The sequence below is a fragment of the Pinus tabuliformis genome, chromosome 6 (assembly GCF_031772625.1).
Source record: "Pinus tabuliformis cultivar Carrire ecotype Pingquan chromosome 6, CPIR1, whole genome shotgun sequence".
Lineage (NCBI taxonomy): Eukaryota > Viridiplantae > Streptophyta > Pinopsida > Pinales > Pinaceae > Pinus > Pinus tabuliformis.
The window spans coordinates 1616625745-1616648341 of record NC_142292.1 but is presented as its reverse complement, the minus strand read 5'-3'; the positions used below and the strand labels follow the sequence as shown (position 1 = coordinate 1616648341).

The 22597-nt window shown below is 41.3% G+C and overlaps 1 protein-coding gene across 1 annotated transcript; it reads right to left on the bottom strand.

The window, feature by feature from the left end:
• Window positions 1-2151: 2151 nt before the first annotated feature.
• On the bottom strand, window positions 2152-3063 carry LOC149265089 (uncharacterized). The gene has a single exon (XM_089401742.1). The coding sequence runs from the start codon at window positions 3061-3063 to the stop codon at window positions 2152-2154; it is 912 nt and encodes a 303-aa protein (XP_089257868.1).
• Window positions 3064-22597: the final 19534 nt, after the last annotated feature.

Genomic DNA, 22597 nt, shown 5'->3' with positions numbered 1-22597 from the left:
TCCCATGAGAAAAGGATCCATTTCCCATCCATATTTCCTATATAAACCTCCCTTCTTGCCAAGCACAAACTAGTTCTAGTTGATAGTTTTTGGCAGAGTTATTGTTGAGTGTTGATACTATTTTGGAGTAGACAAGCAAGCTATTACTAGTTGTATCTATCTAGTTGTGTGAGGGAGAAGTGTGTTTTGGTTTGGAGTGAATCCTAAAGGGAAGATCTTTTAAACTATTATTGTTTGAAGCCATCGTGGAATGCTAGCAGAAGTGTGTGGGAACCTGGTATTGTCAAAGGAAGAGTGAAAAGTCAAGCTGAATGGTTGTAATATCTCTTTGATATTAATATATGCAACTATCAATTGATTTCCTACATGATTTGTAATATTACATATTCATGTCTTACTGTTTCTTGACTTGTTAAGTAGGTTGAATTGCAATTTGTCTATTATTATGTTTGTGTGATGTTATTGTTTACTTGTTTTAGGAACTTGAAGAAGGAAGCGAGAGATTGCTGGAGTGAACAAGTGAGGACATCATCAAGCAGGATAAGTGACCAAGAGCTAGGCCCTCTTGATTGATTCTATCCTAAGGAAATCTTCCATAGAATGTATCTTTTGTGGCTAGACCCATTATCAAGCTAGAGGAATTCGTTCGTGTCCGCACTTATAATTTTACTTCACCACAAATTGGCGACTCCACTAGGGATCCAGATCCTTTTGTTTGTCTTGGATTTCATGATTTTGTGAGAAATTTTCTAGTTTCTTTTTTTTTGTGTAAGTCAGATGTATATATTATGAAACAAAATATAGTACAAAAAATCTGATGTTGCAGATCGAGACCTGAGGCAGATAGGTCAACAGACACAAGACACCAGCCCTAAGACATCAAGATACTATAAAAGTTCAAAATGCTAACCGCACACCACGCAGGGTGGCATAGCCATTTATCTACTACGCATAGCTTTAACACAAACTATCCTTGAACTACGCCACTGTAACTAGAAAACTTTCAGGATATGACAGAGTTACAGTCCAAGAAGTCCACCGAAACAGTCAGCAAAAAACAAAAGAGATGGAACAGACAGTCCCGACTTACTGCGGGGGCATCCCGAACCTGCTTGCAATGTCCAATCCCTGTTCCAGGACGTGCTTGTCCACTCTCTCCTGCAGGGAACGATAATTATGAATTTCCTTCGGCGGTGCCTGCTGCTTACTATCAGAGCTCGGGGGATCCGGACTCAACGTCTGCCGAAGAAGTTTAATAAGCAGAGTTAACTTTTTGTTGACAGTTTCCGCAACATCATGCACAGCCGAGATTTTGTTGTCTAACGCCTCACAAATCTCATACAGACTTTTTAGTTGGGCTTCAGAGATGAGGTTCTCCCCTTGAGAATGCTGGTTCCCTTCATCCCTGGATTCCAGAGCTCTCGCCAATAGGGTCTTGATCCTCCAACTCTCCACTTGTGTACGCACGAATTGCGTAGCTCGCCTGGATGCAGTGCCTGGGTCCATCAACCAGTCGACCTCCCTTGCTATGTCCTCCTCTGTGCGCGGCTGTTCCTCCTCCTTAACTGCAGCTTCCATCTCAGCAATCCTTCGTTTGTTTCTCGTTGTCGTTCGGGTTTCATACATGCTCCTTGCAGCATGGAGCTCCTGGTTTGCATTTATGCTTCGACAGCTTCCAGTATCCATGTTGCCCCTGTTATCCGTCTCTTGATGACCAGCTCGGAACCAAGAACAATAGTAACCCAGAGTAATACCCTTAGAAAGAGTAATGGAATCGTTGCTCCAACTGTTTGTTAAATAGCCTTTCGCCTTGAGGTTTCCCATGATGAGCCTCACCTCCCGAAACATCGTGGGAGTACTATCATCATAGTTCCTGTAGATGGCTGTGAATGCTACGTGATACCTCCAGATCTGAAAATAAATGTTGCTTATACCTTGATGAATGTATTCGTGCCAAATGTCCATCCTGCTGAAGAGGCAGCTGCAGTAGTCCCTTCGATATATCAAATTGTAGATGTAATCTCTGTGCACCTTCTGTTGCCATAAATGCTTTCGCCGAACTTGTCCTTTCGTCCTGTGCCAACTTTCACCACTCATATCGTCTCCCGAGTATTCCATTTTGAGGTGCCGTAATATTCTACCGTTTTCCGGTTAAGCCCGGTTTAAATTGCCCAAGTCCTCTCTTGCCAGCTGTAAGCATCTCTCCTTAAGGCTCGGACTGTCCACTTGCTGCCAACAGCTGTCCCATCCCCTGTCTTGGTTGTCAATGTTGTAGTTTGCCAAGTAATCAGCCAGCCCATTTGCCTTACGCCTCACCGTTTGAAAGACTAATCCTTTCATTTCGCCAATTAACTGTGCAATGTTCTCCGTCACCTTGGCTAGCCTCCAGTGTCTCGTAGCTTTGCAAGCCTGAGTGCCTCCCTGAATTTTCTTTGCGACTGAGATGACCAGGGACGAGTCGCCTTCCACCACTGCATTGCTAGTCGGTAAATTCTTTAGAATTCTCAGCCCTTGTTCTAACGCCGCGAACTCCATCTCATTGTTCGTGCCTTCTCCCAACGCCCTGCAGTAAATATGCATAATTTCTCCTTCCTGGTTTCTAATAACACCTCCAGTGCCAGCTATCCTGGGGTTTCCTCTGGAGGCGCCATCAAAATTCAGCTTCAGACCTCCCTCTGGTGGGCAATTCCATCTGTTGGCCTCCGAGTTTGGTTGTTGCTGGTGTCTCGGCGTGGTGATGATGTGGTTGGCTTCCAGTTGAAAGCACTTCAAGATATGTAAGTCCCGAGCCAATGGCTTCTCATTGGGATCCACCTTGCATTTTGTCTGAATCAATTGTTTATTATTTGTTAGAATAGTTACTTTTGATTGCTCAGTGTTTTTGTGTTCATCCTGAAATACCCTCCTATTGCGCTCTTTCCATATTGTCCACAATAAGAAACCTGGCATGGCTTTCCAGATGTTATTGACTCTCTGGTTTTTGGAAAAATTGTTTTGCCAGTTTAGAATCGTGTTTTGGATGGACTCTCGATCACGGTCTGATTTCCGTAGAATTCCCTCCATCCAGTTCCATAGATGGTTTGCCCAGTCACACGAATTAAATAGGTGGTTTATAGTTTCTTCTTCTCCTAAGCACATTGGGCATCTGGAAGGTCCACCGAACCCTTTTCTGCGCAGATTGTCCCATGTCAGGGTTTTGTTCCACATTAGTAGCCATAGGAATGTCTTAATTTTCGGCCAAAATAGGCTATCCCACACTTTGTTGCACCAGGGCACTGCTTCCTCCTGTTCTGCCTTTACTATCATTTCCCTTGCTTCTTTTAGTGAGAAATTTCCATTTCCTGTCATACCCCATCTTAGCTGATCATCTTCCTCTGTTTTCCTTATCTTTCTTTTAAGAATCTGACTGTTGAGTTGTTTTGTGCTTTCATTTCCCTCAATGTTGTTGTCAGCGTTGAGATGTATCCATTCTCTCCAGCTTGCATCTCTGCTGCTTTGGTCCCAGTAATGGCAGACTCTGCTTCTGCCTTCATTCTGGCTGATCTGTTTGAGATAGAATAGCTCTGGGGTGTCTAATTTTGGGAATTGTTGCCATGCATCTTCCCAAAACAGGGCCAACCTTCCATTGCGTATTTCCCAGAAGCTATTTTCCTGCACTAGGCTACAGTTTTGTCTTGCAAGATTCCATATGGGCGAGCCCTCTGGAACCTCCTACAATCTTATGAGATCCTGATGATTGCAATTTGGGATGTACTTGTATTTCCAATGTCTCGCCCATGGAAAATTGGGCTCTTTAATTGATCTCCACCATAGCTTTGCACCACAGGTTATGTTGACAACTGCTGGATCCACTAGATTTAGTCCCCCCACATATTTCGGCTTGCATAATTTGTTCCAGGCTACTAGCGCCCATTTTCTCTTGTCCCCATTCCCACTCCATAAAAAGGATCTCTGTATAGCTCTGATTTTTTGAAGAATCCCCTTGGGGGCTGGTAGCATGGATAATAAGTACTGCGGTATAGCCTGTAACACAACCTTGGTGAGGATTAATCTTCCGGCAAAGTTGAGCGCCCTGTGCGTCCAATGTTTGCATGTGTTTTCCATGTTGGCTATGATCTTTTCCCAGTGCACTTTCTACCAAGGTCGCAGAGTAAGGGGAGCTCCTAAATATCTCGAAGGTAAACCGCCTATCCGGAAACCTAGAAGTTGAGAAAGGTGAGCCTGAATAGCATGATGAGTATTGAAGAAGAAAATTGTATATTTGGAAAAATTGATTTCCATTCCTGAGGTTCTGCTAAAGAGATCTAAGATTTCCTTGAATGCCAAGGCCTCTTTCACTGTGGGGATGTCGTGTAATATAGTGTCGTCCACAAACTGCTGATGGGTGGTAGCAGGGATAGACGGGATTGGTTGAAGACCCTTAATTACCCCTTCAACTTTCTTCTTGGCTATGATTCTGCTGAGACCCTCCATGAGGATAACGAATAGGAAAGGGGATAAAGGATCACCCTGTCTTATTCCTCGCGAAGGTGAGAATGGTTCAGAGGGGGCTCCATTAACTAAGATCGAGAACCTTGATGATTTGATGAGGGCTAGAATCCAGTTAAACCAATGCCTGTTGAATCCGAAAGCGTTCAGAATGGCTTCGAGGTAAGTCCAGCTCACCTTGTCATAAGCTTTTGATAGATCAAGCTGCATTAACATCCCTGCTTTTTTCCTTGAATGGAGAGTGTGGATCATCTCTTGAGCAAGAATAATATTGTCTAATATCTGCCTTCCCTCTACATAGCCCGATTGCTCTTCAGAGATGATGCCCGGGAGAATGGGCTTCAGCCTATTGGCAATAACTTTTGATATTATTTTATAGATGACATTGCAGAGAGAAATAGGTCTGAACTTTTCAGGGGTGTTGGCTTCCTCTACCTTTGGAATTAGCGCTATGAAGGTCAAGTTAATGGATTTGAGAATGGTTCTAGAGCGTCTGGAGTCCTCTACAACCTCCCAAACATCCTGCTTCACAATATTCCACCAAGCCTTGTAAAAATTGATTGTAAACCCGTCCGGCCCAGGGGCTTTATCATTTGGCATGCTTCTGACAGCTTCCTCTACCTCTTCCAATGTGATTTCCCTACTAAGGGCCCAGTTCTGCTCAGAGGTGACAGCTGTAGGAATGGCTTTTAGAATTTCCCTAATGGCTTCCCCTCTATTTAACTGTGGTTCCTGTGCTATGGATCTGAAATGAGCTGAGAGCAACTCTGATATGTCATGGTGGTTCTTCACTGACTCCCCATTTCCATTTCTCATCTCAAGAATTTTGTTTGAACTTCTGTAATCTAGAGCAGATCTGTGAAAAAATTTGGTATTCTGCTCTCCCTCTTTTAGCCACTGAATTCTTGATTTTTGCCCCCATAGAATTTCTTCCTGCCGACATCGACTGTGCCACTGTTGAGTTAGAGTTTTTTCCTGTTCGATAGATTCCTCACTGCTTTGCGCAGCTGCCCATTCTCTGTGAATTTGTTCTAACTTATCTTCTATAAGGGTTTTCTCCTTGAAGATATCTCCAAAAACTGTTCTATTCCACTCTTTTATCTTATCTTTAATAAGTCTTAATTTCTTCTGCAGATTGAACATTTTGGAACCCTTACCTTCCAGAGGTTCTAACCACCAGTTTTCTACCATCTGAAGGAAGTTGGGATGATCCAACCAAAATTTTTCAAATCTAAAGGGTTTGTTCCTTGGTGTGCCATGAACAGCAACTATGAGCGATATTGGCCAGTGGTCCGAACCTCCGCTAGGAAGGATATCGGACTCTACAAGGATGCCATCCATTATGATGCTCTCAGAAACCAAAAATCTGTCCAAGCGAGAGGCTATCATTCTATTTCCCCCTCTTCTATTGTTCCAAGTGAAATTGCCACTCTTGGTATAAATGTCTACCAATTTAGCGTTCTCAATGAAACTAGTGAAAGACTCCGCATCCCTGTTAAGTTTCCTTAGACCCCCTTTCTTCTCTAGAAGGGTTCTTATCATGTTGAAGTCACCTCCCACAATACATTTGGACATTGCATGCCTACTAATGAGTCTATTTAAGGAATTTAGGAAACTGATTTTATCTTTTATCTTCTGTGGTCCATAAACATTTACACATAAAAATGATTTAGAATTACCTGTGGGTTGAGCTTCCACAGCAATGAAGTGCTTGTTCGCTTCTGCAGATAATATTTGAATTTCTCTTGTGTCCCAAAGTATTGCTAGGCCTCCTTCTCTGCCCTGACTTTCCACTTCTAGAAAATTTATGTGGCTTCCGATCTTCTTGGTGATCCTTGCCATACTGGAACCGCTACATTTGGTTTCCTGTAAGAACATGATCTCCGGTCTATATTTCTGGAATTTGCGTTTCAGCAGTCTATGCTTTGCTTGGCTGTTTAGCCCTCTTACATTCCAAGATATGATCTTCATGACAAACTTGAGGAATTATTGAAAGGACGGGAAGGTGCTGAGAGCCTTCATCTTCCCTGAGTTGATCATTATCATTCCTAGCTCCTGCAGAGCTTCACTGCTTGTCTTTCGGCCCCTTTTCTTCTTTTGCCTTGAGCTTGATGAGTTCCATAGAAGACTCTTCGGGTGGAGACCATTTCCTCTTGCGATGCCTAGCTTTCTATGTTGCCTTTCTAGTGCTACTTTCTGCCTTGCTGTAAATAGATCACTGATTTTTTTGATTTCTTCTTCCGATACCGTTTCTATACCTTGATTTTTCCAGTTCTCCACTATGACGGGTAGATTCATCCCTTCCCGGGCTAAAACTTCCTCCAGCTCAATGTCCTCGCTTCCTCCATCACTGGTCAACATGTCTGTGTCCTCCTCTGGCTCTTCTGGTTGCTCCCTCATTTGGACTTCATTGTTGTTTTTGTCCTCTTCCTCTTCTTTCCTGGTTCGTTCCTCCTTGTCTCTTGGCTCCTTATCTGCTGCTTTGGTTTTCTGTATCTCCTCTGAGTCTGTCTCCAGATCCAAGATCTCAAAGGTATTGCTGTTGTTGTTTCTATCTATTCCTGCTCTGTATGCCCTTCTTCTGTTGGCTCTCTGCCTTGACTTCCGGGTTATAAAGTTATCTTTGCCTTTATTTTCTTGTTCTGTTTTAGTGTCCTCCTCCTTCTTGGTCATAGGGCATTCCCTTATTAAATGTCCGTGTTCATGAAATTTACGGCATCGAAACGGGATTTTCTCATAGTCTATTGCCTGAAAATAATCCTCATCCCTATACTCGAGCCATAGCCCCTCGTACAGTGCTCCTGATACATCCATTTCCAGATATATTCTTGCGTATGAGGTGTACTTCTTTTGCAATGTTGCCTCTGAGGCTTTGATAAAAGTCCCCAACTGATCTCCAATTTGATTTAGAGCATTCAGACCCCAATAGTCTATATGGAGAGAAAACAAGTGGATCCACACTGGAACCTGAGTAAAAGATTCCTTCTCTGGAACAAAGTTTGGTTTCCATGGTCGCATGTATAGACCAGTTGAGGCCATGAAATACGGGCCTCCATCGAAAATCCTGTCCTTATCTTCCAGGTTAGTAAACACAACTGTAAAGAAACCTTTGGCTCCCAAATGCAGTTTAACATCTCCTCTGGGCTTCCAATGCTGTCTGATCCACTGACACAAGGCTCTTTCAGTTGGCCACATTCCCATGAACTTGCATATGATTGCATGTTCTGCCATGTGCTCTCTATAGGCTTGTATCTCTGGATCCGTTATTACAACTCTGAGACTGTCAGCTTTCCTCGGTTTACAAATACCGTTTGTTGTTGAGTCTTTGTTGGGGTTCGAGCTTGTGTCCCCTTCCTTCTCTTTGTTCCCCCGCCTGCTATCTATGGGCTCCCTGTTTGCTCCTTGTTGTTTTTCCTTGTTTCCTATCAGATTTTGTCCTGAAGCGTTTCTGTCTTCATTATCTTCCAAACCCTCATCTTCTTTGCCTTTGATTATTGTATTGTTGCTTGGTTCATTGTCTTCCACTTGTGTTTTCTCCTTGTTTTTCCCGCCGCTCTGCTTGAGCTTGTCATTCCCCGAGATTCTAACTCCCTCCTTTTCTTGTTGCCTCTGTTTCTGCATGATTATTTGTTTATAGGTTGGGGTCCCAATGGACCCCTCTGCACCCATCTGGACAGTCAGCTCTTGTCCCCTGCTTAACAGTGCTGCTATCCGTGATCTGTTCACTTCCAGCTATGAAACTGTTACAGTTACTTAGAAACCCGAGAAATTTTCTAGTTTCACGTTTTACCTTTGCTTCTATTTCTTTTCTCCTGCTTACTGGCCTAAGTCTAAAATTCATTGTAGTAGATCTGGTCCCTATTTTGAATATTTTTTTTTTTTTTTTTTATTTATCTATTTTTTTTTTTTTCGTAGTTACCTCGGCCAGCGTGCTTAATCCACTGACAATCGCGCCAACCAACCTCTGACACTTGTTGTCAGTTAGGCAGTTGTGTCGATGCCTGTAAGTGAAGATTAGGGATTGACCCCAATCTTGCCCAGTGTGTTCTGCTCTTGTGTTTTTGACCCCATAAGTTTTTTGGACCATTTTCTCCCTGATTAGAAAGCTACTTTTCATTTGGTTTTGATTGCTTGTTGGCTTTTCATCTTTCTATTTGATTGATTGAGTCATTGAGGGGCCAACAACACTAGGGCATCTAGTTGGTTGCCCATTCAGCAGTTTGTGAACTCACTAAGTCGGGTTGTAGGTGTGTTTACTCTTTGCATTTGTTTTTGGTCCTTTTTATGACTTTGACCTCTTTTTGCACAAGTTTGAAAAAGTTTCGTTTACTTTCCTTGAACGTTTCTTTCCGCATAGATTACATTGTTGGCCTCATGTTTGGTAAAGTCAGTGTTTCATTGATCTGAATGAACTTCTCTTTTCATGTTTCCATCTGCTTGAAGAGATTATTGTCTCGAAAACTCTTTCACTGGAAGATTATATGCGAAAAGTTTGTTTCATTGTTTCATGAAAAAGTATGAAATTCTAGCTTGTTGCATCATTATGTTACAATAATTTGCATCTTTCGAAAGACTAGAATTACATCAGCATTTGAAAAAGGAAGAGATTTTTTGTTTTTGAAAGGACTAATAGATAAATGCTTTTTAGGAAATTAGGAATTGGAATGCATTTTTCATTAGTTTTTTTTTTTTGAAAAAGTAAGGTAGTGAAAGATCATTTCGTTTTCAGTTGCTCGATTGTTTGCATTTGATTGAGTAGTTTCTACCCTCTCTAGTGTAGGCATTTCATCAAATTGAAAGGGTCTTGTCTCATTTAGTTGCATTTGAGGTTTTTAGAGTAGTGTCACTAGGACCTGAAAACTAAAACTTAACTCAAGATCAACTCTAAAATGAATTCAATTGACCTAAGGCGCATTTGACATTAACGATCATATCTAGAAGGTCTAGTCTAGAGACGTGTTCCAGCGTCTTTAAACCTCGCAGCTGTCATTAGCTTCGGCATTAGACAATGCTAATATAGATTTGTGCTCTCCGTACCGTCGAGTATATAACGGGAGACCCCACTAGGCTACAATCCTTTTATCCTTAGGAAGCCGAGTCAGCTGCCTTGAAAATGTGATACAATGAACAAAACATTCGAGGAGATTGCCTGCTTGTACTTCTTGGTTCTCCAGGAGGTACTCTGCAACTCATGGCTGCCTGGTAATCCTATTTACCTAGATCATCCAGAGCAGTCATTTGATATTTTTGACTCTTTAAACTTAAAAGATCATTCGAGCACTTATTCTTTCGATCTTGTTTCCAATCGAAAGTGATAGAGTCATATTTGTTTCTTTCTCTACTCTTAAAAAATAAAAGAGCATCAGTCTTTTATGCATCTTAATAATTGATTGGCCCCGATCCAAAACATCCTTTTAGTCTTTTTTACCAAATCGTGAGTTCCCTTAAAAGGAAATTTTAAAGTCTTGAAGTTATTTGTTCCGTCGACTAAGACAAGGTCATCGTGGCTGAACCATCTGGTTCACCCAATTCCTCTTCCTCTCCTCTGTATGAAATATTGTCTTAGGAGCTGTTTCCTAAGTTATCAAAGTCACTCGAGGACCAAAATGTTGAACTCACAATTTTTTTTAGTGTTCAAACATTTTTATCTTGTCCTCCACCTACTTTCGATACAAGGTCATCTGCTGATCTTGGCTCGGAATCTCTGGACAATCCCGTTCAAACTCCAGAGAACTCGCCGACCACTAACGGTCAACTTGGACTGGTTATCTATCCTCTCAACCCTTTGTTTGACATTGTTGAGATATCACTGCAACATCCTTACAATCTGTATGACCAGCCAGGTGTTCCTTTGGAACTATCCTGTAGTACACGTTCGGCCATTTTCCATCGTTTATTTTCAAACATGGAACCCAAAGGTGATGCTCCAGTGACATCTCCAGATGAGTCCGAAGTTTCTACTCCACACACTATTGAGGGGGAAGAATTGCAATTGCAGTTTCCTCCTGAGGGTTTCCCTTTTTCGGAAGGTATTCCTGCCAGTTTTCCACCCAACTATGTGTCTTTGGGGCACTTAGTTTCAGGCACACCTAGTGCCTCATCACTCTATGATAATCCTGTATGGGCATCAGGTGTCAGGCCTACATCAAGCCCGTTCATCGCAAACACATCTTCCCAATAGGCTGTTACTTCAGTCTCAATGCAACCCACTATTCTGAATACTCTTGTATCGTCAATCCTAGTTACATGTCAGTCACAACTGCAGTTTCAAATATTGTCTCTGTCAGTTCCTCTGTCCCATTAGTCAGTGGCTAGATTTTACCACCACCTGGGGGCAGAACCTGAATGTTTCTATGGTGTCAGGTTCCACTAATGTGAGTAGCTCACAAGCTCACATGCTTGGCATAAACCAGCCCTCTTCTAATATTATTTATAACCCTGCTAATTCTACTGGATCAAGCAATGTCTAGTACCAACAGGTTCATAATCTCGTTGGTCCATCTGGATCAAGCAATGCTCAGTATCAGTAGCCCTATGGGGCTCAGGTCCAATACCAAAATCCTTATGTTCCATATGGCTCTCAAGGATTGGTTAATCAACCTTACACCCTCCAATCTCAGCAGTACATCTCGCCTAGCTACGACCAGATTTAGTTCGGTAATTTCCCGGGCACTGTTCAAGTACCCTTGCAACAGTAAGAGCAGCCTTCACAACAATGAGGGCAACCTTTGTTACCGCAAGGGAAACCTTTGTTGCAGCAATGGCTCTCTACACAACACCAAGGGAAAATTATCTAGCAGTAAGGTCACTTGCAACAACCACAAGGACAATCTTTGCAACAGTTGTAGCAAGCTGCACAGTAGCAGATGCAATATGCTCTGCACACCTTTCAGCCCATACCCTCTTAGGGCCAACCTCTCCAACCCCAGGGACAAATTTTCCAACTGCAAGGTCAACCCTTGCAACAACAAAACCAATCAGGGCAGCAACAGCCCTTGTATACCTACCAACAAGGTTAACCCTTGCAGGGGCAGGGTCAAGGTCAAGTCCTGTAGCAACAGGCCCAAAACCCTCTTATCCTAGGTCAACAGGTTCAGAATCCTACCAGCCAAGGGAACCAGGTACAAAACCCCTACATCCAAGGGCAACAAGTGTATCAATCTTATGCCCAAGGACTGCAGGTCCAGAATCCTCTTGTTTAGGGACAATAGGTTCATCAACCCTATGTTGCAGGACAATAGGTCTCATATTCATATGTCCAAGGTCAACAAGCTCAACAACCTTTTAACCCATACATTTCCTATTAGCAACCTATGCCTGGACAGTTTCAAGGTATTCAAGGTCAAAATCCTCCCTATGGTCAAGGTAATTTGCAATGGGGGCAGCCTCAGATGCCATATGGCCAAAATCCTCCAATGTGGAGCCAAAATCCATACCAGCAGGCATGGGATCCTCCCTATGGGCCCTCTTATTGACCTCCCATGCCTTTTAACACTCAAACACCTTTCTTGGCTAAACTTGAGTTGCCAGATGTATCACACCTTATGAATGAGCCAATCCTTCATTTTTCATACAGGCCTCCAGTGCCGTCCAAGATACCAAGTGATTTCCCAAAGCTCAATGGAAAAGCTAAATAAGATCCTCATGCCCATGTGATGAAATATCACCTCTGGTGCTCGTCGAACTCGTACGTGGACGATTCCATTCGTCTTCGTCTTTTCCAATGAACCCTCATGGGTTCTGCACCGAAATGGTACATTGAGCTACCTCAAAGTACTTACCATGACTTTAATTCTTTAGCCATGGCTTTCCACATGCATTTTTAGTTACCAGTTCGCTATGAAACTGGCACCTATTTGCTTACATCGCTTAAGCAAGATACTGCGACACACATCTCTAATCACATCCTTGAATGGAGACGTAGACGTCGCCTGATCAAATTTGAGATGGATGATCATTTGTTCACTAAATGGTTTACCAAATCATTTGTAGCCCCAATTGCACGTGATATATCTATGGGTGGATGCATCACTGAAGAAAACGTTATCGCTCGTGCCCAGTACTTGGATCTGGTTTACTCTCAGTCTCGCACTTTATACGAGTTGTTACCCAATGCTCCATGGCCATCATCTGATCCCACAACATTAAAGTCACCAGCTATTCCTCTTGTTGATGGAGTTATTAGTTCAGTATCCCAGACCCCTCCTAAAACTTCTTCCAAACAGAAGTCGATCTCGAATGCTGCTCCTAATAGTTCATCTCAGAATCTGCCTGGCCCTGGTAAAACTTCAGAGGTCCACGCTATCCAGTCTACTGTAGTGGAAGAATCCTCAAAAGGAAAAAAGAAAGGCAAAGGGAAAGCTAAAGCTGATGCCCTGAAGTGGGGTCCTCCCAAATCATCTGCTGGCGAATCTTCACAATGGAAACCTACGCATCCTTGCCTCATTTGTGAGGAGGATCACTACACTAAGGATTGTCCTCAACAATCTGAAGTTAGTTGCCTGCTCAAAGGGACCCTTGTTGTCCTCAAAGAGTCATTTCCATCTCAACAGACGCAAATGGTAGACCAACCCCAATATACTTCCTCCAGATCTCAAGTGTTCATGATGAGCACACCCATTAATGTTGCTAGCTGATCGAAAGACTATCAAACCCTAGATTCGACAGCTAGGAAAGAAAAATAAGTTGCACCTTCTTCTTCTACCCTGAGTTCTGGCCCTCTACAAATTGAGCACCTTAACCCTGATTCCACTCCACGGCCACCCTCTCAAGCCGTGATGCAGAAATCCTCATATAATCCCAACGCTCGAGCCGCTCAGCACTACAATATTATTGAGGATTTGGCTCAACCACTGTCTCCCATGTCGGCTCTCAAGGTACTCCAAAGCTACCCATTGTAGCCAAAATATTTAGTGTTAGCTATCAGGGGCATCAATCCCATCGATTCTAATTTGATATGTTTCAATTTGGAGAACCATGTTCCATGACTTTATCATCAAATTGCCTTTCTTATTCAAGTAATCATCAATGAGAAGACCATCGACCACACTGTCATCGATGAAGGTGCTTCCACTTGCATCATGTCAACTGCATGTTGGAAGGATATTGGTTCCCCTACACTGAACCAGTCTCTGAACACTTTGGAAGTTTTTGATGGGCGCGATTCGTGACCCTTCGTTGTCTTACCCAACCTTGCCATCACCCTGGAAGGCAAGACAGTGTAGGTCAAAGTAGAAATTGTTGACGCCAATCTCAATTATAATCTTCTAGTCAGTGGAAGTTGGACTCATGCCATGCATGTCATGGCCTCCTCCTTGCTTCATGTGATTCGTTTTCCCCATCAAGGGAAAATTGTCACTATCGATCAACTGTCTTTCTTTGCCTCTTCCTCCTCGAATGACAATGTTCTGTACATCAAGCACTCTTTTGTTCCCTATGAGAGTGTGGGGGTAGGTCTCTTCAAATATTCTGCCTTAATGAGAATTTTTCCACTCCCACCTCCTCATGTTGCCTCTGTCAACATGATCTTGGTCAAATTTGATGCCTGGGTCATACCTGCACCAGATCTTGTTGAGACTTGGGTCGAGGTTATGTGCTTAGTCCCACCGAATTCAATTACGTAGAAATTGCTTCAGCTTCGAACTCTGCATCCTCTGATTCTCATATGTCGAAGACCTCTCTCGATATGTACTCTCAATCCCCCTGGCTTGGCACTTTGGAATCATTCGATCCCTTAGCTGAGACCTTCCTCACTGATGAAGGTATCATGGAAATCATGTCCCTTGAGGAACCACCATGGATCGATACTCAACATCGCTCCTTGTTCCTGCCTTGCCCGGCGGTCATATCTACCTCTCTCGAAGATTCCTCTTCTCCATTTCCACCAACGACTGTTACTCATGAAGTATGGTCGAAAGGAAATTTGGGTAATATTACCCAAATGATGCTTATTGACATTTCTATCAAACCCAGTGTCGTTGAACGTTTTCATATTGGGGTATCTTGTTCTCCCGATGAGATCAAGACATATACTCGTCTATTTCAGGAATTACGTGATGTGTTTGCATGGTCTTACGAAGAAATGTCTGGCATTGACCCCAACATTATGGTGCATGAAATACCAACGTATCCACATGTGAAGCCCATTCGTCAATGGCTTTGACCCCCTAGGAAGGTCGTTGCTATTAAGAGTGAAGTTGAAAAGCTTCTCAAGGCTGGGTTCATCTATCCCATCCCCCTTACCGACCAGGTGTCCAGTATTGTCCCGGTGACTAAAAAACAAGGCACGATCCGCATTTGCATGGATTATTGAGATCTTAATTGTGCATGTCCTAAAGACAACTATCCTACTCTATTATGCCCCTATAATACTAGTGATTCCCCCATTACTATTGTCATTGTATCCCTTATTGTTATTATTGTGCCCCTATTGCCCCATATTGTTATTAGTATGCCCCATAGAAACCCACTATTGTTATTTTTGTGCCCTTATGTTATTACTGTTATGTCGGCTTGATTACATTGTGACCCCTTAGACTCCTATATATAGAAGGGAGGTTTAATCATTTGTATCATCCAAGAATTGTTCATTTGTGTAATGTAAAGGAGGTTGCCCCCTCGAAGAGGCTGAATTCTAAGGTGTTGATCTATATTTTCTATCTTTTTGTGAGTTGGTTTCCTAACATTTGGTTTCAGAGATTTGGATTCTAGGGTTTCGCTGCTCCAAAAAGGTCATCGTGGCATTTTCGCTATAATGTTTTTTCTGCAATGTTTCAAAAGATAAAAAAAAAAAACCATTTGGGCCGCAATAGTTCTAAACTTTGGGTCTGAATTTCAAAGCTTGTCTCGCTATATTTATGGAGATATGATCTGAGGAAGTTGGTGTTTTTGCAGACTCCTAAATTACATTCCAAATAGGTGACCTGGGGAAAATCATCATAACTTTTGTTTGAGCATCATATTGAAATTTTGTAAGAAGTTTTAGAAAGAGGACGGTTTGTAGTTTTCTATGTATCAGTTCAAGTACTAAGGTCGAAACAGTGACACGTGGCACATTGTACAAGTTCGCTCTACTGAACTATTTTATACTCAGGTCACCATGGGAGATTTGGCATAACTATTCCTTGGAGAATCCAATCTTGGTCAGACTTATGGGGTTAGAAATAAGACTCAAAGCACTACCGCAGGACGAGATTTCAGATATTCAAGATCCACAGTTACATAGATACAACAGATTCAATATCGAGCTCTTTCAAAGTGAAAAAATGTGTGTAGTTTTTTTGAATTTTTCATAAGATTGGTTTGAAAAATTAGTTTGAAGGAATTCAAAGGGAATAGTGAAGAAATATTAGCATTAATTAATGCCCCGAAGAAAGGAAATGAAAACACCTAGTAAGCAACTTGAAAGATCTAGCATGATTCGTGAAGAAGAGGAAGAAATGCAACATGATATATCAAAGTTACAAGACCAAGTACAACAAATTTCACTCTCACTAAAGGTAAATGAAGCCAATATGAATGGCGTGGAAGCTAATATGAATGGCATGAAAGCTAAGATGGATGGTTTAAAGAAAGGCATAAAAGCTAAGATGAATGGCATGGACGATAAGATGGAAGAATTGAAGATAAATTTGAATAAGTTGCTACAAGAAATGGTCACTAATGGTGAAAGGGTAGTAAAGGAAACAAATGATGAGAACAAACGAAATGTTAATCATGATTTCATAGACTCTAATGTTGTATTGAGGACCCACCATGTTCCAAAAATTGATATGAGGAAGTTTGATGGCAAGGATCCTGGAACATGGATACTACAGATGGAGCAATTTTTCGATCTCCATAATGTGAAAAACACAAAAAAGGTACATATTGCAACTTTATATTTGGAACCAAATCAGTTTGTATGGTATTGATGGCTTTTCTCTCGTAAACAAATTGTCACTTAGGCAATTTTTATGGAAGAAATGATAGCCCATTATGAGGATACAAAAGGCAACACCTTTTTTAGCCAATTGATAAAACTCAAACAAAAGGGTTCAATGATGGAGCACATTGAGGAATTCCAAAAATTGAACATAAGGGTAAAAAATTTTCAAGAGGAGCATATGATTGATTTGTTCATTTGGACTTTAAAAGATAATATCGAACATGAGGTTTGCGTTTGGGAACCTGATTCATTGGAGAAGGCATTCAAGTTAGCAAGAAAAATGGAAAGAAGAATTATGGAAACAAGGAAGCCTACCACTCACAACTATAAAGATGGAAGTGTTCCACAACCTACAAGGTTGAAACCACAGCAATTGGAAGAAAAAAGAGCAAAAGGGCTTTGTTATAGTTGTGATAGCAGATACACTAAAGGTCATCAGTGTGCTGAGAAGAAATTATTCTACATAGATTGTGAATAGGAGGAAAAAAAGGAACAAGAAATGTCAAAAGAAGAGGATATACTCTAGGAACAAACCATAGATAAAGAAGAAATGAATCCGACCATATCTTGTAATTGGCTGGAATTACCACTCCTCAAACTATTAAGATAGAAGGACATATCAAGAAGAAAAAGGTAATAGTGTTGATTGATTCGGGAAGTACCCATAATTTTATTCATTGTAAGATAGCAAAGGAATTGAATTGATTCCTATATCTAGCACCAGAGTGTCAAGTGATGTTTGCAAGTAGAGGAACCATAAATTGCTCTGGAAAGTGCCATAATATCAAGCTATCCATGGGAGAATATCTATTGAATAGCCCAATGTTTTCCATTCCAATGGGTGGTGCTGATGTTGTACTAGGAGTCCAATGGCTACAACCCTTGGGTACAATAGCTTTTAAGTTTCAAGAACTTTTCATGAAATTTTGTGCGGAAGGAAAGGAAGTTGAATTAAGGGGTATTGTAGGGAAACTGAGAAAGATAATCAGCACTAACAATATGACAAAGCTTCTAAAGAAGGAACAATGAGGTGTAATTGCACAATTATGTTCGCTAGAGGTTCCCACATCGAAATCATCTATTTCTCCACATATACAAAAATTATTGGACAATCATTCCAAGGTATTTGAGACTCCCAAAGTTCTTCCACCTATTCGTGATCATGATCATGCTATTCATTTGATTCCAGGAAGTGTTCCTCCAAACATTAGGCCGTACAGATATCCCTATGCCCAAAAGAGTAAAATTGAACGTATGGTTGCAGAAATGCTAGAGGTTGGTATAATTCAACCTAGTCAAAGTTCTTTCTCTGCTCCAGTAGCATTGGTGCACAAGAAGGATGGATCATAGCTCATGTGTCCAGATTATAGGGAGCTCAACAAGCTCACTATTAAAGATAAATTTCCCATTCCTGTCATTGATGAATTATTGGATGAATTGCATGGATCAATTTACTTCACCAAGTTGGACCTTTGTTCAGGATATCATCAAATCAAAAGGAAGAGTGAAGACATTCTGAAAACAACATTTAGAACTCATGAGGGTCATTATGAATTTTTGGTCATCCCTTTTGGCCTTACCAATGCACCTTCTACATTTCAAGTTTTGATGAATTCCATTTTCAAACCCTTCCTTATAAAATTTGTGTCAGTATTTTTTGATGATATACTAATCTAAAGCAAGTCTTGGAAGGATCATGTTGAACATGTTGACAGGGTGCTCAAACTATTGAAGGAGAAACAATTATATGCAAAAAGCTCCAAATGTTTCTTTGGAGTAGAAGAGGTGGAATATTTGGGTCATATTGTATCTCATGAAGGAGTTAAGGTAGACCCTAGCAAAATTAAAGCCATTAAGGAATGGAAAATCTCCACATCCATAAAGCATCTACGAGGATTTCTTGGGTTGACATGGTATTATCACAAGTTTGTTAAGAATTATGGGAGAATAGCAACACCTATAAAAACAATATTGAAGAAAGATGCATTTTCATGAACTCCAGAAGCAATAAAGGCCTTCGAACATCTTAAAGAGGCAACGTGCCAAGCACCGGTCTTAGCTACGCCGGACTTCACAAAAACCTTTATTGTGGAATGTGATGCTTCAGGAAATGGAAATGGTGCTATTTTAATGCAAGATGAAAGACCCATTGCTTTCGAAAGTCATCCAATCAAGGGAAAGTATTTACACAAAGCTATTTATGAGAAGGAAATGTTGGCAATACTACATGGACTTAAGAAATGGTGACCCTACCTAATGGAAAGACACTTCAAGGTAAAAATGGATCATGATAGTCTTAAATACTTTTTGGAACAAAGATTATCCTCTAAATAGCAACAAAATTGGGTCACAAAGATGTTGGGTTATGACTTTGAAATCATCTACAAAAAAGGGAAGAAAAATGTTGTGGCAGATGCACTCTCAAGAAAGGATGAGGATGTGCAAGAATTGTTGTGCGCCATTTCTATTATCCAACCAGATTGGATAAACAAAGCAAGGGAGGAATGGAAGAATGAGGAAGAAGTGTGGGCACTCATTCGAAAGTTACAACAAGATCCCAGTACATCTGACACACTTAGCTGGAAAAATGATTCGTTATGATACAAAGATCGCTTATACCTATGTAAGAATTCCCAACTCAAACAAAAGATTCTTATGCAATTGCACACTTCTCCCTTAGGAGGGCACTTAGGATATTTAAAACCTTACCACAGGGTTAAGAAGGAATTTTTTTGGGATGGCCTTAAATCAGATATTCAAAATTTTGTGGCGAAATGTTTGATTTTCCAACAAAATAAATTTGAAACAATTAAGACCCCAGGTCTATTACAACCTTTATCCATTCCAAGCCAAATTTTATCATAGGTTTACCCAAGTCTAAAGGAAAGAGTTTCATCATGGTGGTAGTTGACAGACTTACCAAGTATGCACACTTTTGTGCATTATCACATACATTTAAAGCCAGTACAGTTTCTACTGCATTTATGGAAACAATTCAAAAGCTACATGGAAACCCAAAGATTATTGTAAGCGACAGAGATCCCATTTTCACTGGAAATTTTTGGACATAATTATTTTCTTGTCTCGGTACTCAGTTAGCTCATAACTCATCTTATCATCCTCAATCTGATGGGAAAACTGAGATAGTAAACATATGTTTGGAAGGATATCTTCGTTGCTTTGTATCTAATAAACAAACACAATGGGTCAAATGGTTGCCTCTGGCTGAATGGTGGTATAACACTTCCTTCCATACTACAGCAAATATGACCGCATTTATGGCACTTTATGGATATCATTCACCATCCATCACATCATATTTAAGAGAAAATTCTAAGGTTCAAGCAGTGGAACATCACATCGAGCATCAACAAGAAGTTCTGCAACTCTTAAAGGATAACCTTACATTGGCGCAAAATAGAATGAAACAACAGGCAGATCAACATCGCAGTGAATTTTTTTTTGATGTAGGTGACTGGGTATTCCTATGGCTACAACCATATAAACAAATGTCCCTCAAGCAAGCTAAGAAGGATAATAAATTATCACCAAAATATTATGGTCCTTTCAAGGTGTTGCAAAATATTGGTACTATGGCATACAAATTGGAGCTTCCTGCAGCTTCCCGAGTGCACCTAGTTTTCCATGTTTCATGTTTAAAGAAGGTTATAGGTGACAAGCTCCCAGTTCAAACAATATTGCTAGAACTTGACGAGGAAGGAAAAATCATATTGGAACCGGAAGTAGACACAGAAACAAGAACTCGACAACTACGAAATCGATCAATTTCAAAGTATCTCATCAAGTGGAAGAACTTATCCGTTGAAGATTCCACATGGGAGGATGAGAATTTTATACGGAAGCATCTAGAACTTTAGAAGCGTTGAGGAAAACACTTTTAGGAAGGAGAGGGGCATAGTAGGCCCCTATAATACTAGTGATTCCACCATTGTATCCCTTATTGTTATTATTGTGCCCCTATTGCCCCCATATTGTTATTAGTATGCCCCATAGAAACCCACTATTGTTATTTTTGTGCCCTTATGTTATTACTGTTATGTCAGCTTGATTACACTGTGACCCCTTAGACTCCTATACATAGAAGGGAGGTTTAGTCATTTGTATCATCCAAGAATTGTTCATTTGTGTAATGTAAAGCAGGTTGCCCCCTCGAAGAGGCTGAATTCTAAGGCATTGATCTATATTTTCTATCTTTTTGTGAGATGGTTTCCTAACATACTCCCTTCATTAATCAAATCATTGATGAATGTGCCGAGAGCGAGATATTTCCCTTTATGGATGGTTTCTCTGGTTATAACCAGATTAATATCCCCCCAGCTGACCAAGAAAAGACAACCTTTATCTGTCCATGGGGTAGGTCTGCATACAAGAAGCTCCCTTTCAGCCTCAAAAACATTGGGGCCACGTTTCAACGGGAAAAGTCCTACACATTTCATGATATTCACAACATTGTCCAACCTTACTTGGATGACCTTCCCACCCATTCTCGTAAGCGCCAAGATCACCCAGACCATATTCGGCATATTTTTCTATGCTGCAGACACTATAACATTCGGTTAAATCCACACAAATGTGTTTTCTGCATGGAATCAGGACGACTCCTCGGCTTCATCATTTCCAAGGATGGTATTCGCCTGGATCCACTAAAAGTCAAGGCCATTGTAAATTTACCCCCTCCATCTTCACTGCACCAACTCTAGAGCCTGCAAGGAAAGGCCAACTTTCTCCGTCGTTTTATACCCAACTACACCGGGCTAGCCACAAGATTTACCCGGTTGCTCAAACAAGGAATGCCCTTTGCATGGGATGAGGTGGCCCAAAAATATTTTGATGATCTTAAGGCTGTCCTCATAAATGCTCCTTTGTTGCATCCACCAGACTATTATCGAGATTACTTCCTTTAACTAGTCACGACCCCTAGCACCGTTGCTATGGTTTTGGTCCAAGATAGTGATGAAGGCATCGAACACATAATCTATTACCTTAGTCGGAATTTCCTCGACACTAAAACGCATTATGCACATGTCGAGAAGTTGGCTTTGGCTGCCGTTCAAGTTATTCAATGCTTTCGGCACTATACCCTTTTATGTATGACTACACTAATTTATGAATGCAACCCTATGACCTATATCTTGACTCGTCAGTTGCTAGGGGGAAAGTATTCTAAATGGATCATTATCCTACAACAATTCGATTTGGTCTGCACTATGACCAAATCTAAGAAGTCACTTGTTTTTGCTGAATTGATTTGTTCCCTTTCCTCCAAAGCTCTCCCTGCTGGTGCAGATGAACAACTTCCAAATGAGACCCTTTTCCTGATTTTCACCCTTGATCCATGGTACGGTGATATCATCGTGTATCTCCAAACCTCCACATTTTGGTTCGCATTGACCAAAGATGACCGTTAAAGGATTTGGAATCATTGCTAACCCTACCGTGTTATTGGTGATACTTTATACCGTGTCGATGTCAATTCAGTTCTTCACCGATGCCTCATGATCGATGAAGCTGAAAGAGCTCTCAATGATTGCCAGTCTAGGGCATGTGGTGGTAATATGTTTGGTTAAGCTACAACTCAAAAAATCCTTCGCACTGGTTATTTCTGGCCGTCTATCTTCAAGGACTGCATTCTTGCTATCCATAAGTGCCACGAATGCCAAATTTACCAACGCAATATGCGTTCCCCACCGTCATTACTATTGGTCCCTTTGCCAAATGGGGCATCAATTATATGACATGTAACCCTCGTTCGACCGGGGGGCATGGCTATATTATCATCGCTGTGGATTATTTCACCAAATGGGCTGAAGCGATGCCTACATATTTTGCAGATGGTAAGACAACGGCTCAATTCCTTTTTAACCATGTTATTTCCAGGTTCAGCGTACCCCAAGCCATTGTCATAGACCATGGCTCCCATTTTAGAGATTACATGATGGTAGAACTGACATCTGCATTGGGCTTGCACCACGATGGCTCGACCCCATATTACCCTTAGGCCAATGGCCAAGTTGAAGCCATGAACAAGGTTTTGGTCACCATGCTTCAACGTACTATTGGGATGCACAAGTCAAATTGGCATCTCATGCTCTTTTCAGCTCTATGGGCCTACTGAACTTCAACCAAAGACGCAACTGGTTTCACACCATTCCAGCTGGTCTA

Excerpts from the sequence above, each read along its gene's own strand:
- LOC149265089 (XM_089401742.1), bottom strand. The coding sequence starts at position 3,063 with ATGGAGGGAATTCTACGGAAATCAGACCGTGATCGAGAGTCCATCCAA.